Source organism: Passer montanus, unplaced genomic scaffold (genome assembly GCF_014805655.1).
Source record: "Passer montanus isolate IOZ18808 unplaced genomic scaffold, ASM1480565v1 scaffold42, whole genome shotgun sequence".
Taxonomy (NCBI): domain Eukaryota; kingdom Metazoa; phylum Chordata; class Aves; order Passeriformes; family Passeridae; genus Passer; species Passer montanus.
In genome coordinates, this window is record NW_024369041.1 from 324,952 (window position 1) to 344,221 (window position 19,270).

A 19,270-nucleotide genomic window follows, 5' to 3' on the forward strand; every position below is an offset into this window, starting at 1 on the left:
TCTTTCAGTAATATACAAAAAAATTCTATTATGAAAATACCTGTAATTATATTAAGAGAAACTCTGCTCCTTTTTTTTCTGAGTGAAAAAAGAATGACTAGTTTAAGAACAGGGTGAGTGGATTTCTAGGATTTAAAGGAATCTTAGGGGTTGTGAAAAGGATCAAAGCAGCAACCTGGAATATGTATTTTCATATGTATGTTTAAGAGATAACATTTTATATAGAAGAAAGTCTTAGATGTCTTTTTTTTCTCCTCTCGATATGTTTTTTCTGCTCCCCTGGAAATAAAACAAGCATCTAGATGCAGTGTCCTGGCATGCTAAACTGGAATGAAATAGACAGTTCTTGTTCTGCTTTTTTGCTTTATCCTTCAAAGCATACAACAGTCAAATTTGGAAGCTCTTGTTTTGTGAGACCCTGAGGTTTCCAGGTTACCACGGTGTAGCCAGAGGTGTTACTGAGTGAGACAGATGTGCTCCAGCTTCCCCACTGCCCATAGGAATGCTTATTTTACTTATGGGGTACTCATTGCTGAGCTGTCCTGTTTTGCAAAGCTGTGTGAAGATAAGGAAAAGTAGGGAACACTTAGAAGAAAGGCAAATTCAAACCTTAGGTTTGGTGCTGTCAGAGGGGGTGGGTGTTATATGTGGGAGAAAAAGGTGTAGGTAAAAGGAGTGACATTTACTGAACTTATTGCTCAGGCTCCTTGTAGTTCAGCTGTGCCTACTGATGGTATTTGTAAAGCAGCCCACATATGAAAGAGGAAATACTGACCTAGCACTGAAAAAAGATTAAAAAAAAAAGAAATCTCCAACTTTCATTCTGTCTAAATCTGAACAGATATTTGGCAGCTCAGAGTAGTCATTTTTGCCTTCAGAACTATCAAATCTGTCACAGCCTATATCAACACAAAGCATTTATTATATTAGAAGCATTTAATGCCAGTAAGTAAAGCCTGTTGAAAACATAAGAACAGGTGTAGGGGTCTTTTAGTTATTAGCTGCTACAATTACGTGGATGCCATATGGCTCAGCTGTGCTGTTCTCTGAACTGAATCTTCAGCTGTCCTGCATGAGTGAAACATCTAAACTAAATGTGGCATGGGAGACAATTGACACAAGGTTTGCTGCACAGACAGCAAGCCAACCTGCTCATTATTTACTCTTTAAAATTTTGATAGGGAAAATTAGCTAGGCAGCACTTTGAGCATGTTGTTATTTACTCCAGTGAAAGAAATGAAAATATTTGATGGGTTATTTTTATGCCATTAAGCTCCTGAAGGCTGACTACTGTGAAGGAGATAATGTAATATGTAGTTGTCAAGTTTGGGATTAATGTATTAGGATGCATAGTTAGTAGAAGTCAGTACTTGTCACATCTGGGTGAGTCCCATGAGCTATAACCATCTTGAACATCTCTATTGTTCCAGTCGTTTTCAATTTTGTTTCCTACTCTGCAGAATTTCCCAGGAGATGTGATGGGTCAGTAGCAGGCCAAAGATGGGCTTCAGACCTAATCTAATCAATATTGTGACAAACGTAATGAAAGAAACTATGTCACCTTGGAATCCCAGGAGGTTTTATCAGCTTTGCTCCTAATGGGATGTGACAGCAAGGCTGATCTGTGTCTCCTCAGGACAGGACAGAAGTTGTGCAAGGGCTGGTGCAAGGATGGCTGTGTGACAAAGGGTAATCTGAGTCCATGACAATTGCAGCTAAAGGTTGAAACTAGAGGTCCTTACAAGTTAAAGCATTAAATAGCTATTTTCATCACCTTCACTTTTAAGTGAATCATTCAGGCTATTTACTATCTTTTCAGTTCCTCTAATGTGTTATCTGCATTGAAAAACAGTAACTTGTGTTTCAATGGGAATGTTCTGAACCTGGTTTCACAAATTAGAAAGCAGTAGTCTTTATATGTAGTCCAACCAAAGCACTTTCACTCCAGTTCTTTGTAATGTTTTTAAATTTTATTTTTAACTGCCCCTTTTTGCAGTCACATACAATAATCTCATTTGTCCCCCAGTATGTGACTTTTGCATGAGGCTAAAGTCTTTTTTGATTACTTTTGATTACTTTTTTCCTGGGATTTCCTCCCTTAGCACTTCCTTACCCTAAGTGTAGTGCTACCTTGGTAGATTTCACTGATGCATTCTGGTGCCCAATCTCAAATTTTAGTGTCCTTCTAGTTTTGGAACATCAGCTTTGCTAAAAATTGTTTTTATGATAACTTCATTTTCTGTGATCAGGGTTGTACATTTTACCAAAACAGACAAGTTTCCACCCTTAATTTATGATTCCTCTTTCTCTGCCCAGCCAGGTTCAACTACTCCCCTCATCTGTTGCCTTTATAGGCTCTCTGTTTTTAAGTGTTGGCCCCATACTGTGATGCTCTTTCTAAAAAGTTATTCTTAAGGCATTTACTTGCTTTGTCTCTTTAACTTTCCCCCTCAAGATGAATGGCAATTACTGTCAAAATGTTCTCATGCATAGAAATCCTGTGACATGTAGATCTCTTGCATATCTGGAAAGCTGCAGAGATATTACTAAAGTAACTATCAATGCTGGATAAAAGTTCTTGAATATTATTTCATCTCATTGGGGAACTAACCTTTAAAGTTTCCTGTGAAAATTTACCAAATTCTTCTCTACACATATAACTTTTTAATATGAAAACACGTTTTATCCTTTAATGTAAGACCAAGTTGTTTCTCAGTCTCATTATTAATTATTAAAGTTTTCTATATCAGGATTTCCATAAATTGCCTTGATATGTAAATAGTGGAGCAAAGCTGCCTTATACTTTTTACTAATCCTGCAATTACATTCTGTAGAGCCTTTTTACTTTCCTTAATATGAAACTAAACCCTCCTCTCACCTACTCCTTTACATAACCAATGCACTAAGAATTATGGACATGACAGCTAAATCCAGCTTTTAAATCCCAGGCACAGTAGCTGTGTGCTGTTGCTGCTCAGTGTTTCTTTCTAATAAGCTGTACGCAGAGCAATATCTTATTAGTTAATTTGAAAATCGTTTCTCAAGGGATTGCACGACTTATGTGCATCAGGTCCCTACCAATCCACTTAAAGCTTAAGTGCACCAGAGAAACTTAGCCCAGAATTGAATCTTATTTGTTGCAGCAGAAACCTTTACTTCCCTGTAAAGTACCATGAGAGCGTTTTTGATGTAGCAGAAGTTAAAATGAAAACATCCCTTTGCAATTTTTTGAAAATAAAACCTATTTTTTTTATCTTAGAGAAAATATTTTTTATTCTGTTGCATAAGGTAACAGAAGGTCCATGTTGCAATGCAAATGTCCTGTTACTCTTGAAATTTCAGTATTGCTGCTTAACTTGGAAAAACAGGGACTGAGAGAAATCTTTGGGGAAAAAGTATCCATCTTTGCTGTAAATATGAAACTTGGTTACTGATGTTCTGGAAAGCATCACTTGAGTTTGGGATGGGTTGACTCCAAAAGACAATTTCAAACAACCTGCAAGTAAACTTTGATTCTGCATTTATGATGCAGTGTCCTGCATCACTTTAAACCTGCCTAGACAATACTGAAACCATCTCACCTGGTGAATATTCATTCAAATCTGTGGTTCTGCCTCTTCCCTTACTCCCCTCCAGAGAACAAAAAAGTTCATGTACCACAGTAATGTGAAACATTAACCTCTTTTTCCATTTCTCAACACCACCATTACATAAAGCTACCACCACGTAACCTTCCTTCTGGGTGGTATCAATTCATTACAAGTAATCTAATCATGACCTAATGCACAGAATGTCAGTGAATTTATAACCCGCATCACAATTTTAAACTTGTAGCACAACATTCACTCACTTTGTCACGCACGGCTGCGCGCCTGTGGGTGGCTGAGCCCCGCCGTACCCAGCGCAGTTACTGTCACTGCAGCTTTCCTGGAGCTGTAGGTGGCTCCGGCGGAACGCGGAGCGGACAGAGGAGCCCACAGCGCTGGGCAGACTTACCTGGCTGTGCAGGACCATGTCCCCTCCCGGCGCGGAGCCCGTCCCCGCTCGGTGCCGCCGCTGCGGCCGCGCTCGGGCGAGGCGGGCGCGGAGTGCGGGCTCCCTGCTCCCCGCTACCATTATAGCCGCGGAAAACGAAAGTGCAGCGGGAGGTGCTGCACCAGAGGAAATTCTGAGTCTCAGCCCTCCGTTACGTGGGTGTCATGTGCTGGCACTGCCCGGGAACTTCCATCCCTGCTGTGCTTGAGCCCCAGCGAGAGCAGGGCTGCTCCGCGCTCCCCGCTGCCGTTGGGGTTATAGGAATTGGCATGCTGGTTAGGAGCAGGGTGCAGATGTTGTGAAGGAAAGGAAGCTGATTCTGGGCATTCCTAACTGGCTGATGTCTTATATCATTTCTGCTAAAATTACTAAAAAAATCTTGTTTTGGTGTAGTATGACTTACTTTGTTGTTTTCTGGGGGTTTCTGTTGGTTAGGGTTTTTTAGCAGTTTTGTTTTTGTTTTCTTTTTGATATAAAATTCCTACAAAGCTACCTAGAAACTCTTTACAATATATTCTAATGGAAATCTGACAGCTGGGAACTAACACTGGATTTAAACTTGTTGACTTTTTTTTTTTTTATAAATCAATTTCTGTTTGATCATTCTTTGTACTGGATAGCTGGGAACTAACACTCTGGAATTAAACTTGTTGACTTTATTTTTTTTAAAATCAATTTCTGTTTGATCATTCTTTGTACTGGATTTTTGCACAGTAATGTCCAATGCATACTAGAAATTCTTCAGAACCTCACTTAAATCATACAGGAAGAATTGTAGATGTATTCTCTTTGGAGACCTGAATCAGTAATAATAAGACATGAGAGATTCTCTCTATTCTATCTATGTCTACAGTGTAAAATCTTCCAAGCAGAGACAACTCAGAAAATAGTGAGAGCAATATTCTGTGTAGGCAATTCAGTTTGTAGTTACTGAAGACTTCGTGTTAGTGGTGAGGTGGGTTTTGTTCTGTGTAAAGGTACAGAAATTTTAATAAGGATGTAGAAACAAGTAGACTGGGGAAACAGAACAGTTAGTAAAGAATGAGGAAGAAAGCAGAGGTGATGGCAAAAGACAATGACATAACTTTATGGAAATGGAACTGACATTTCTTTGCAGGAAATGTGAAGGAACAGTTTAGAATGGGAAGGTAAGAAGATAGGGATGTGATTATATGCTAGTAGGATACTTTTGGAAGAGGTTAGTAGAGTATAATTATTTTAGTCTTGCCGAGGATGAGCTTTCTGCAATGGACACTTGTGATGGATAAGAATGGCTTGGCTTTACCAGTTAAGGTGTGTGTTTAGATGAGATCTGAGAAGTGGATGACTGAGGGGCTCAGAATGAGCCCCATAATCAGAGATTTGTCTGAAGCCACAGAAAGGAAGGATGGGAGGACAGGGGAGTGTGTTTTGATAGCAGTTATCAACAATATGGAATTTTACAATGAACTGTTATTGCAGTGTGCTTGCCTGCATTTCCTAGTGCACGGTTTGGCTTCAGATAGTTCCAAAACTAATTCCAACTAAATTTTATTCAAGTCTAAGACTGCCCAATGTGATTTCTGAACAATATAAATCTCTAACTATAAATTATCCTACACCAGTGCTTTCAAATAAAAAAAAAATCTTTTATGTAAGACTAGTATAAAGTAAAATAATACTTACTTTGCATTTCTTTACAGCAGCTTTGCACAGTGGTTCTGCCATCCAGCCTTTCCCAGTGGGTGGACTTCCAGCTATTTCACTCTATGATTTTTGTCATGTGTCTTGCCTCCTTCCCCTTAAAATGAGGGGTGCAATGGATTACTATTAGAACACACCGCTAATTTGCACTGAAAATGCATTGTAGCATCAGTATAAAATTTGACACATAGTTTCAGAGAGGGGAGTATCATAAGAAGGAAATAGGACAAATTATGGTATACAAAGAAGGGGAAAAGGCAGAATTTTAAATACTAGGTGCCAAGAAAAAGGCAATAGGAAGAGTTTGAAGGGTTAAACCACCCCAAATAAAATCCACCAGCAATTTTTTAACAGTCACATTTTTTTAATAGTGACAAAATTTTTAAATAGTCATTAAGAAGCTATTTCTGGCAAAATACTAATATTTATGTTGCTAAATTGACTAGTCATTAAACTGTTTCACAAAAAACTTGGAATTGAGAATTTGATTCCTTAGTGCAGTTATGATCATAGAAGAAGATGAAGTCTTTTTTTCCCTCTTGAAAAGTACTATCACAGCATAAAGAAAAATGACAGCACAATCATATCTCATCAGGATGATGGATACATCCTCATCTGTATATGTTTAAATGTGACATAAAAATAAAGAATATGGAGAAACTGCCAGCTATTCTGTTGACACCTAAGGTAGAATGGATTGAAGAGAATCCAGGTTTGAGCTGTTCAAAGACACACTGTTATTATTGTAAACACAGAGATTATTCACCACAGAGCAACTTGAAAACTATCTTGTAGATTTTTGGTAGGATCTGCATTTTTTTTTCCTTTTCTTTCTAAAGGAAATTCACTGTTGCTGCATTGCTAAGCTGGACTTTATGTTGTGATTAATACTGCTGATTTGGGTGCAGTTTGTTGTTTCAAGGCTTTTGTTTTCTTTTTTTCTGAATATGAAATTAGGCCAGAGCTTTGAGCCTCCTGGCTGGCACCAGCCACATGGGGCTGTTACAGCTGAAGCTCTTTGACTTCAGCCATGGCACTAACCTGAACTGTTCTCTCAGCAGATATTTCTTTAGCACTGAGACCCCTACCTTTTACAAATCTGAGTTACTTGCCGGAATTAAATATAGAGGGAAGTTGACAGACAAGCAGAATAAATACACAAAACTAATTTCCCTTGAAAATTAGACTAAAAAAATGATACTTATTTGCCCAAAAGCATAGTATGTTGCCAAATGTATAAATATTTGCACCAAGTACATTAACTTATAACCAAATTATGACCATAATAACCAAATGTGAGTTATTATGGCCATAAGGTATTACAGACTAATCTTCATATACTTGTACCTTCAAGCCTGAACTATCCAGAGTGCTTCAATGTTACCAATGAATTTTCTTTTCAATTAATACTTGATCAAACTCTTAGCTTAAACCAATTTTTTAATAATTTTTAGGTAGGGTCCCTGTATTCTTAATTAAATTCTGAGTTAATTTAAATTCAAAATAAAAGTTTTCAAAGCAAAATCTTATTTCTTTGATTTTCATCATCAAAACAGAAGGAAAAATAGGAAGTAACCAAGAAATATCAAAAATGCATTTTTGAGTTGGATGTACATTTTTGTTACTTTCACGCGATGCAAGATTTTTACGTGTTAATAATATGATTGAAGAAATGCCACTCCTCTTCCTACTGGAACTGAAGTGAAAATGTTGTGGTTTTTCTGGTTTTGTGTTTGTTTGTGGCTCTTTTTAAACCCTGCATGTGTTCCAGATTCAGGAGAGTCTCTCCAACAGTTATGAGGATGAACATGGCTCCTCTGCAAATGTTAGGAAACCTTCTGGCAGGCCTTCCAAGCTCTGCTGCACATGCCATCAGAACCTAAAGCAGCAGGAGCAGACAGTTGTGATTAGTTTTGGCTTTTAGTAAACACAGTTACCAGGGGGCCACTACATTTATGCAGCTTGTATGTCAAGACTGACTTTTTTCCAGTGACGTATTGCATGTGTCTTAAATGCGCTTTAAATGCCAAAAGCATTTCAAGGCAAAGTTTGTCTTGCCTTCCAAGACTAGCAGGATGGGCTTTCAGTTATGTTAGACACAGGTATGGATACAATCAATGCTTGCTCTCTTTCCTTTTTCAGCTTCTTGCTATATCACGCTTGACTTTGGGGGGAGGTGGATGTGCCCATATAGGGTTAAAGTAGGCTGTGACTTCAAAACACTGCAGACAGGCAGCTTCCCCTTTTTCGTAAAGAGAGTGGCTTCCTGCTAGCACTGATACTGCAGAATGTCTGCAGAGTGGAAACCCCCACCCCTCCCGGAATGTTGCGTAGTGGAACCTACAGCAAGTGTAAAAACATAATGGTATGTTTAATTTTGGTGAAGTGGGAAACTACTGTGGGAGTAAGAAAGTTCTCATGGGGTCTTTTCATCATTCACCCAGTTACTTGTATACAATGATGTGGAGGGGAAGAGAAGAAAGCTAATAAAATCCCATAGAAACCACAGAATCTGAGGACATTTTTGCAAAACTTGGTATTAGGGGATATATCACTTAGGTCTCTTCTGCATATTCCTCTTTGAGATATTATGATAATACTAATGATGCCCCAGATTCATTTTTTCACTCTTTGAGAGCTGTTTATTGGTGAGCTGAAGCGGTTTTGTTTTTTCCTAATGTAAAAACTCTTCTATGCTGCAGGCTTCAAATTAGAAGCACTACACTTCCCTAGAAAGCTGTAAGAGTGCTGTTGAACAAAAGATGGGTTAGATTGTAATTCATTCTTCTAATTTTGTGAACACACACATGGGCTTCTTTTGCCATTGGAAGTCACTGACTTTGGAAGGGGTCACTTGTTTTGCCTCAATTTTTGGTGTGTGAAGGTTGGCTCCAAAAGTTTAGCAACAGAGTCAATTTCTGAATGTTACTACTGCAGTTTAGTTTTGCTGTGCATTATCTCAAGGATTTGGCAAGGCTGCTGCAACACATGAATATGGATTTTAAATTTTTTTTGGTGTATCTGAATAGTGGCTATATTTTGACTTGCACTTCATTATAATGCTGAGTTATCTTGGTGTCTCCTCTTGCTTGGTACTGGTTTGTTACTATCATTTGTCAGTGCCATTGATGCTAACCTAGAACAGGGAACTCTTACAGGATTTTAATTATTTTTTACCAAAAGGGAGCAGGTGTTTGTCACAAGAAAGTACCAAGTGGCATGGTTTGATACAAGATAGGCAGTAATCTGGTCTTGGAAAGGTGGTTGTTAATACTATTACTCTAGAAGGGGATTTGCAAGGATTGTGGGAATTAAGCATTATTTCATGTTGAAACTTTATTATTAATATACCCTTGGAATACTTAAAAGTGGAAAAGAATTGTTGTGGGTTTTGAATACATGGGAGTTTTTAATTTTTTTATTTAAAATAATTTAGCAAGTAGTACTGAAAATTTTGAGGAAACAGTTCTTGGGTGAATAAAACTGTGTTCCCTTTCAGTTTTATTTTAAGTAGGAAAGAGGAAGCACTCTAGAAAAAAACCCAGAATATCATTTCATGGTGTCTGATTTGTGGCTTTCTGAAGATTATCTTTGATTGCTCAATGCAACTTGTTTAAGAGAGTGCTGGTGAGAAAGAGAAACTGCTTGAAATAATTCTTCCAATTTGAAAATAAAGGGCTTTTAAATTTTTTCTGACAATGACTTTAGAATGGATGCCAAATTTGATTATGTTTGTCAGATAAAATTTTAAATATGGCAAATGTGGAAATGTGTCAGGAAAACATGTCGATTATAACTGATATAATCTTCTTTTTTTTTTTTCCTTTTAAGTGGAGATAAATTTCCCTTTGGGTCTCCCTGGTACTATGACCATAGGTTAGTGCCTAGCAGAGGAAGTGAACATTGGTAATTGCTCACAAGTGAGTAAGAGCACATCTTCCCAGTGCTGCAGGTGGCCCTGGCTGTGTGCTCTGAGCCCTCCCATGTGTGCAGGTCCATGCTGTCAGAGGCACTCGCTGAGTTATGGAAGAGGTGCAGAGCATTAGCCCAGGGCTTCACACCACACAGTGGGACTCAGATTGTAGAGCTAATTGCAGCATTTAGACCCTTTACAAATGGACAAAACATACTGGGCAAAACTCACTTTCATGGTTGATTTATATGCATGTAAAGATGGATGGTGCTTTTTTGGATGGTGCTTTGGAAAGCGACCCTGGGATGTTGTGTTTTAACCTCAGGCTTTATCTATAGCTTGTTTCATGCAAAAAGCTGCTCTTAGGCTTCAAACACTTGTTCTTCCCTGTGGCACCTGTGAAATGATGTACTCAGTTTTTTAGAAGCATGGAGAGACACAGAGAGAAATAAAATGTTTTCTTCCACAGTGGTTTCCCTGTGACCTCTTTTCTTTTGTTGTTAAGCAGGTACTGTGGAGTGAGTGATTTCCATTGCTTTTTCTGCAATTTGTTGTTCTTGTCATACTGACCTAGATGGTATTAAATATCTCTATTACATTATGCTTTTTAATGCTTCTCAGAAGTACTACATGTAAAATAAAGATGCAGAGCTTAGACTACAACCTGCATGATCCTATCTCTGCCAGGACTCATCAGGCAAGAGCCAAGCATGGCCATTTGGGGGAACCTTGCAGGGTGGCAGTAAAGGTTTTGGTCACCTGATTTTTGTTCATGTTGGCAGGGCTGCAAAGACTACAATCCCCTGTTCTTCAGGTGTAATAGATCACAGCACAATGTTGGTCCTTTAAAAAGAAATGCAATGTTTTGCTACCCATAGTAATTATGGAACAGTATGGCAAATGTGAACTCTTGATAGTTTAGCTATATTACATTATCATAAATCTGATTAAAATCTATTAATCTTGGGAGTGTCTGAAGACACAATCTGGGACCAAGTCCATTTGCTGGTTCTGCTGCGTATTCCTTTCTGAGATGTATTTTATGTCCCCTGTTCCTGGTTTGATACATGGCTGTACTGGCTTTGATTCTTCTTATTTTTATGAAGCAGGGAAGTGGAAGATGGAAAATACATTTCTCTATTTCTTAATAATCTCTATCAATGACCAGTCACTTCCAACCATGGGCACTTTTATTTCTGTATTAGAAACTGGAAATTGGCAACTATTTGGCAGGGCTATCCAATGCCTTACGGTTTCATTATGTAGAACTCTCGGTGATGCTCAATAACAAACTAAAATTACTTGCGCTAAATCTGCCCCTTTTTTTGTTGTTGTTTAGTGTTGAAAAGTGTTTCAATTTGCAAGTCAGAAGGAGAACTTCTGACATTACAACTTCTGTACAATTTTCACAAGCAGGCTATTTACTGGGGTTTTCCTTGGTTAAGCAGATTACATGGCATGGGCTCAATGTTTGCAAGTTTTAAGCTGAGTTTTCCCTGGCCTATCTCCATTCCTATGCCCTTTATCCACTTTTAATCATCCTTTTTAACACAAATATGTGTGATCACATCACAAAGGAGCATTAATTTCTTCTAAAAAAATTTCATTTGGTGAATCACTTGGTATTTGCATTTATCATGAACCATTTGTCTCTTAATAAAAACTGAAAAGTTGCATATCAGGGAGATGAGTCAGTAGTTTTATTGTGTTTTGGGGTCTGTGTTTTATTTATTTATATTCAGGTGGTTCTCTATAGCTTCACTGTTCAGTGAAAGCTCACTGTGTGAGTTGGTGCTTTCAGCTGTTCTCTGTGGCCACAGCCTTGTCTTTTCTGGTGTCCCAGAATAGAATGAGGATCCTCCCAAAAGCGTGATGTCTCAGGCTGCCACCTCATGTGACCAAAGCAGAAGCTGTGGAAAAAGCAACTGTCCCTAATTTTGAAAGGAAATACCCAGCAACTAAAGAAAAAATCCAGGTTGGAAAGCACCAGAAATTTCCCATATAATTTTTTTTTGTTGTTGTTTACAGACAATTCAAAACTCTTTGATCTCAAAATGGTTTATACAGTCACTATATGAAAATTGTTATAAAGGTGTTTGAAAGTGATAGTGTGGAAGAATGTGAACAGGTTTGAGAAGCAGGCCTTATTCCAAGAAAAAAAAGACAATATCAAAGAGAGTGCCAGAATACTTCTGGGAAGAAGAGGTGCTGGTGTTGCAGCCAGGATGTGTTTCATTGGCTTGAAGTGAAAAGGAAGCAAAGGAAAACTTGAATTTTGCACACATTATGAAGCCATAAAAAGCAGGACATAGATTAAGAGTTTGAAATACCCTGCTAATAAAATATTGCTTTTATGGTAATGTAGGCTACAAAATAAGAGTGGGCTCTTGAGGATCTGGGCTGAGGGCCAGCAGACAGTGACCTCTGCTTCTTGTCTGAATCACGATGTTGTTGTCTCAGTGACACGTTGTTTTCCTGGTAGATAAAAAGGGCCACTCTATGGAAGCTTGAATTGGAAGAAAAAATAAAGGTTGCTGTGACAAATGAGACTAGGGAGGAAAAACATGCCACAACTTGGTTGCCATTCTGCACATGCTAAAGAAAACCTCAGCTCAGGCAGTGGATTCTCACCTTGTGGCTATGTGCCATGTGCAGGAGAGACCACCATTCTCATACATCAGCATAAGGTGGCATAAGATAATGCAAGGTGTGTAGCATCAAAATACTACAGGGCTGATTTTTTTGGGATATCCTTCCTTTACTGAGAATTTGTTTGAGCATATTGTACGTATACTTTGGCATTTCTTTGTCACGTAATTCAGGTAGAAGCATTCCCTGCCTTTCACAGTTGGTTTCTGGACGAAGTTTTCTTTGCTGGCTCCTTCTTTAGGCTGTTTTAGTCTCCCACACTGCATTGTGGTGCTTTTATCTATTTATTTATTTCAAACCATGAGTATATTAGGCTATGCTCTATCATTTTGGTAGCAAAATATCACACAAAGCAAAAAACTAGAGAGAATTAGAAATTCCATGTTCCACCATCTTACACCCCAGATCAGGCTGGGTAAAAGAGCGGGATAACTACTGGAAACTAATGCTGTGCTGATCATAGCCTGAAGCTTATGAGAGCTATGTCACATGCTGTGGCCTCATTGTAATGTACTGTTGATTCAAGGTTCTGAAAAGTTACCAATTCCTACTCATTCTTTTGTTTTAATCAGTGGCTTGATTTTAAATTAGTTTCATGAAAGGTTTTTTCCTTACCTTGTCTACAGTGTAAAGGATACTGTCACAAACTACTATAAACATCTCAGGGAATTTTTTGACAAATTGAATTAAGTAATTTAGAAAAGTTATCTAAAGAAAAACCAAAGCCAACAGTAATCTTTCCTTCAAGTAACTCTGCATCTCTCTACCCTCCTTTTCTCATAACCAGTGAAACAGGATAGATTGATTTGGTGCTGAGATTTCCTCACAGCAGAAAAGCTTTGTTCCAGTTTGCAGTTTGAAAAACTGCCAGTGTATATTTCTGTTTCTTAGAAAAACTCATTAGCACTATACCCTTGCTGTGATGAGAAAAACATGACCAAGAAAGACACCTTTGGTAATTCCAGAAATGAGACAGTCATCATCACAAAGAGATACAGGGAAAAAACAAAATAAAATCACTATTGCATGCTGAAAATTATCAAGACTTTGTTTCCAAGTTTCTCCTCTGTTTTAGCAATTACTTTATGCATCTGTCACCAGCACCTACTAGTAGTTCTTTGCATTTAGCTTTTCCCACTATGCAAGGTGATATCTTTTTGGTTATTTTGGCTGCTTGGTTGGGTTGTTTATAAATTTGGTTTCGGGGTGGATTTTTTGCACTTTGTTTTTTTTTCTTTTTGGACATTTTTTCCTTCTTTCTGATGACATGGGAGGTGCAATTCAAGTGTGATGAGCACGTGGGTACCCAGGACTTGTTTTCCCAAGAGCAGCAACACAAGGAAAAGGCTCTCCAGGGCACGGCCATGTGCTGGTGTGCTCTCTGCAGCCCTGTGTGGTGTCTCCATGCAAATATGCCCTTCCTGCTCTTCCATCCTTCTGTTTTATAGTTGATCTCAAGAGAATCAGCCTCAATCTGACAGACATGGTGAAGTTTAGAGGTGACCAGGCACCCTGCTAGGTGTCATTGAGCTTGCTTAGCAGAGCGTAATATCCACTCTGTCACACACTCATCCATCCATGCTTCAAGAGAGCATAAGTGTGACACGAGTAAATACACACTGAACTGATCAGCAGTAAAGGTGAGAAAAACTATTTCTCTCCCATTAGGTTATTTTAGACATTTATTTTCATCAGTCCATGTGTTGGTTTATAACAGAAGTGTGTGTGTTCTTTACAGAATGACAGAATATTTGGAGTCAGAATTGCTCACACTGCTTCAAGAAACCTGTTTCAGTCTTTACATGAAGTTAAACCTAATCAGCTGATTTTGATGGTCACAATAACCTAGCCACCAAAAATGCATCATCCAACTGATTTATTAATGCATGGGCTGGTGTACCAAGTGTATAACGTAGTTCTGGCTACTGCTGTAGTTCCTGGAGTGTGTCAGGCCTAAATTACAACTTTCAGTGATAAACCACAGAGTCGTCATTAGTCACATTTTATTTTAACTCTGAGGTTGAAGCTAGTGGCACTATATGAGATTCTCAGCTGAAACAATTCTTAATTCTGTTAGAATGACCACACTGGCTGAAGATGAGGCTCAGTGCCATGCAAGATGATGCAGGGCCAGTCTGGGAGCACTGGCAGAGCTCTGCTGTGCTGCCGAGGCCACAGGGGGACAGATGGTGCAGGCCAGGTGCCACCTCCTTCTAACGCCTCTGCTTTGCACATTGCAGGTGGCAGCTGCCAGCACCCAGCTGGCTGAGAGACTCTGGGCCCTGCTCACGCAGATTTAGGCTACTTTTACCCCACCCTTGGGTCGTGTCACCAGGGGCTTTACCAATACTTTCATTTGCAGGAGTTCCCTTTTACTCTCATGTGCTACATTTGTGTAAATGTTTTGTTCCTGAAATCAACACTTACCATTTGTGAGGCATCTTTTGCCTCAGGACTCTAAAGCCTGCTACAAACAGTAATAAATTAATCTTTCCTGGGGGAACTGCACTTTGATTATTTTTGAGCAGTTAAGCTTGTTAGCTAGGGAATGTTGATTTGCTTAAAACAAGGTACTTAAGAATAGCACTTTTCCTTCATAGATAAGGGAAGATACAGAAAACATAAGGAGTGCCACTAACTTTGTTTTTCAAAGAAAGGATTGGGTACTTCAGTGATTTTTGTCTGATGCTGTTCTGAGTTAATGGCAAAGCCAGGAAAACCATCCAGCCCTCACAGCATCCAGTGCTGTGACCCACTCAGCTCATTTATTGGTACAAAATCTCCAAAGAAACCCATAGCAATATTGTCTCTCTTTGACCTTTCATCACTCCTTTGTAGATACACGGGGGAAAACTCTTTTTTCACACAGTTTTGTTGTAGAGATAATGTATAGATTGTACAAGCAAAGTCACTTCAAGCATTTCTTAGCTTTCACTGAACTGAAAAGAGATTTCATTTAAAATTGTATTGTAGAGCTGATTTGTAATTAATCATAGCACTATGAAAGTGAGTTTCAATTTCTTACAGATATTTAATGTAAGCCCATGGTCTCCTGTGGAAAGCCTGATCTAGCTGGCATTTAACAAGCCTAATGCAATTCCTTCTGCTGAGGTTAGTGCCAGAGTGTCAAAACATTTTTAAATGTGTTTTTTTCTGAATCTTAAGTCCTTCATTATAATTATGCATCTTGGTTCATTTGAATTAAATTCATATTAATTTCATGTTTTTCTGCAAGTGTAAAAGGAGTTTTCCCCCAATTATTGGATGTTAAATCTGAAATAAAAGTAGCATTCCTTCATCACCTTCTTTAATTTCTCTGATTGCTGTCATATGTAGGGACACTAGGAGTGGTTACTTTCTTAAGTTTTTGACTTGGCTCCTCTTGAGAAGATTCTTACAACTTCAACTTTAGATTCGTTATAGAGTAAGTAGGTTTTTCAATTTTTACTTTTGAATTATAAAGATGATGTAATTCAGTTTTGTGAGTCTAAGCCTTTCTTCTTTTAGATCTATTTTATACAATGAAAGCAGTGCTGGAGTTTGGTTTGGCTTGTTGGAAATATTTCAGAAAAAGCATCATAGAAATGGGGCCTCTAAGTGACCTGAGGTATCACTTGAAATCCACCCAAGACAAGGTATACAGTATTCATGGAACATGGATTTGAAATGGCCCTTGAAAAGTTTCAATAAAATATTTTTTTTTGTGAGTGTTGCAAACCAATACAGTCTCTTTGTGGGATATTTTCTGGTATTTTTCATCTCTGTTGCTGTTCTCTGGATGCTGCATGGGTTTTTATAGTTTGAAGCTCAAATTTGGGTTCTGTATTCCAGCTGAGAGACACTAGCATTAAAAAGAGTGGATTAGCTACCACTGCTGCTTGCATACAGAATTCCTATCATCTTTTAAGACCTTGTTTTAGCAATCACACTGAGTCGCATTGTTGGCTGCTACTGTGACCTGCTGCACCTCCCGCTTACTGAGCCCCTCTCTTTGTGTGAGTGGATTTGTTAGCAGTTCTCTGCACTCACCTTGCATGTGTCTACCTTGAACTTTGTCCTGTTGTTTTTCAATTCTAGTTTGCCAGGAATTTCCAGTTTGTATTTAAATGCTGCTTTCCCAAGTACATCTCCTCCTGCTTTAGTAATATTCTTAAAATTCTCATGCACAATTTATGCAGTTTTTTGATGATGTTAAACTACAGAATAGACTGGGCAGAATGCAGTGTAGACACCATATAACCCCACTGGAGACAGCTGGCTGACACAGGAGCAGGTCACTGATAGCTGTGGCTCATTATGGATCTTTGGCTGATTGTGGTTTTGCTTAGGCAGTTTCCCTGCAAGGGAAGCTGTCTGGAGTCCATTAGAGAATGTGACAAACCAAATGGCTTGAGGACACTTTAGATGTGTCACTCCTACTGCTGTATCCTCATTGCGAGGCCACTTATCCTGTCTAAGAAGGGAGTTTCACTGCTTTGACATGATCTGTCCTCAGCAAGCTTGTATTGGCTCTTTTTCATTGCTTTTTTTGTGCTCTAAGAGTTTATAAAAAAATAGTTTTCTTTCCTGTGTCCTCCTGAGCATTGCAGTTGGCATCCCTGGATGTAATACACTGAATCCCTCCTGCTTCTACCAAGGAAAATGCTCTGCTCGTCTTTTTCCAGCCCTCTAGGATCTTCCCTTCTATGCTCTTTGCTGGTTGCAAAACAGTCTTATGGAATTGGCACAAATGGAATATTGGAAAACTAATTACATATCTATTCTCACGAGCTTCTCATCTGAATACTGCAGCTATTAGAGGATTAATTAGCTGAACAAACATCAAATGTTTACAGCTAACTGAATTTCAGATTTACATCATGGACAATACTGTTTGCTAAATTTGCTGTGACTTTTGCACACAAACTCCAACAACAACAACAAATCCTTGTTATGAAACAGTTGGTTTCCAGGGAAGCTTGTGCTGGTTTTGCCCCAACACGCTGACTCCCATGCTGAGCTGCCCTGCTCCAAGCACGCCCTTCAGCCTGGTCAGCAGCTCCTCGAAGAAGCATGTCTGCAATTGCTCCCCTGAACAGCCATTGCTCAAAAGTCCAAGGCAAAAGTGGCTAACAACAAAAACTGATACCAGTCTATTTGTGTTTCTGAGCCCTAAATATCCATGAAAAGTAGTGTAAAATAGGGCTGTAACTCAAAATGTCAAAATCCAGGGGTTTGGTCCTTTTCCACATTTGCATCATCTGTGCAAAGCTCAGATTTCTGTGCTCTGTCTCCTTTCTCCAGTCATTATTTATAAAGAATGCATACAGCCACTTAACATTTCTTGTTGTTTCATTCACATGGGAGAGATTATTCCTAAGCTTAGCAATAAACATACAAGGAGTCACAGGAATGTGCTTCCAGGAAATCTGCTACATTTCTTCTGACTTTATCACAAATTCAACTGACAGCATTTAAAAGAGTAAAATCCTATGAGTCTTTTTACATTCATCCATGATATCCTGTTTCATGAACTGGTGGGTCCTCCTGTTCCCTCTTGTAATGCTCACCTGCACTTTTTAACCCTCAAAAATGCCAGTGTTCATTTTTTTAAGAATACAGGTTAGGATAACTGACACTCTGACTGCATTAGTGCTACTAAAATCATCAAGATATTCTCTGAAAGCAAATTGTTTGGGTTACACTTGTAGAAATAATTAATTTGTGTCATTTAATGTCAACTCTGTTTTAGCATTGCTTTTTTAGGCAGTTGCTATCAGCTTCCTTCCTGACATCTCATAAGCCTGCTGTGAAAGAGCTTGACCCAGATCAAGAGAAGTAAAAGTTATAATATAGAACTTGTATTTTTAGGAATTATCTGTCAGCCAAGGAGACCAGGCCTCTTGTTTCCAGAGTTGCATAAAAGTGAAACATATAATTCAGAAATGTTAGGGAGTTATTCTGAGTTTTTGTCTCTTGGGTTTGGATTTGCTTTTCCTGGATTTGATGTCCTTTCGAAGTTGGAAGGGGGATTTCTGTTGATATCAGGGGAAAATCAGTCAGATCTTTTGGGAGATGTTGTGGGCTAAAGATCATCTAAGTGCTCTCAGTCTAGAATAAATGGGGCTGCTCCTGTGCTTTAATCACAGACAAGCTCTGTTGATCAGCATTTACCTGTGCAAGGCTAATGAGCAGAACCAGTAATAACGTCTGTGATGACTTGTGAGCAGAGATTATGTAACATTACACCAGTTTCTGGAGAGCAGAGAATCACAGGGAAGCTTACTAGGTTATGAATTTATTTTGCAGTGTTAGGAGAAAAATGTATATTATTATTCATGCTGCTCTGGAAATGTTAGTAAAAATATCACTGTGCTATTCTCAGTTGTGGGAAGGTCCTTTGAGAAATGCTCAAGGTAGAGTAGCCTACAGAAACTTGCTGAACTTGCAGAGCTACTACTTAAAATATTGTGTGTAAAGAGAGGAATTCTCTGCTTGCTATTAAAAACAAGCTTTGCCTTTTAGAGTGCAAATTCATATTCTGTGACCTTTTGGAGCATTGCCTCAACTCACATCTAATAAATTCTGAACACACCTTTTCACACCTTCAGTCCTAGATGTATTTCATTGTGTAATAAAGTTTTCTGTAACTACGTAGTTAAATATATCCTCTTTTTTTTTTAAATTTTTAAAATCATAATCTAAAAGAAGCATTCTTCATTTGCACAGGCTTGCCATCTCTTTTGCTGCCATTCATTTAAATGTTATTCTTTCTGGAAATTACCTTTATATTCTGTTTCAGAAAAGTTTATTTGAAAATTGAGGTTTCAGTTTTTAAATCAGCTGTAAACCTTTCTCAGTGCTGTAGTAATGATGATCTTAAAGGTAAAATTGATTAGCTCATCAAGATGTCTTTTAGGTCCTTGGGTTGGACTTGGATTTTGTGCCCTTTTGGTTTTTAGTGTGTTTGGTTTTTTGTTTTGATTTTGTTTTTAACATGTGCAGAATAGT

General features: G+C 38.5%; 1 protein-coding gene across 3 annotated transcripts in view; it reads right to left on the reverse strand.

Moving 5' to 3' along the window:
* Positions 1 to 19,270, reverse strand: part of RASGEF1A (RasGEF domain family member 1A) — a 150,474-nt gene that overhangs the window by 46,178 nt on the left and 85,026 nt on the right. The window contains exon 2 of one of the 3 annotated variants that reach the window (XM_039719687.1): positions 5,701 to 5,815. The exons of 1 other annotated variant lie outside the window; for it this stretch is intronic. In XM_039719687.1, coding sequence (XP_039575621.1) covers positions 5,701 to 5,742 — 42 coding nt within the window. In that variant the 5' untranslated portion in view covers positions 5,743 to 5,815. Of the gene's footprint in view, positions 1 to 3,996; positions 4,215 to 5,700; positions 5,816 to 19,270 lie in introns of those variants that run through there. One more of the 3 variants, XM_039719686.1, reaches the window with a different exon arrangement.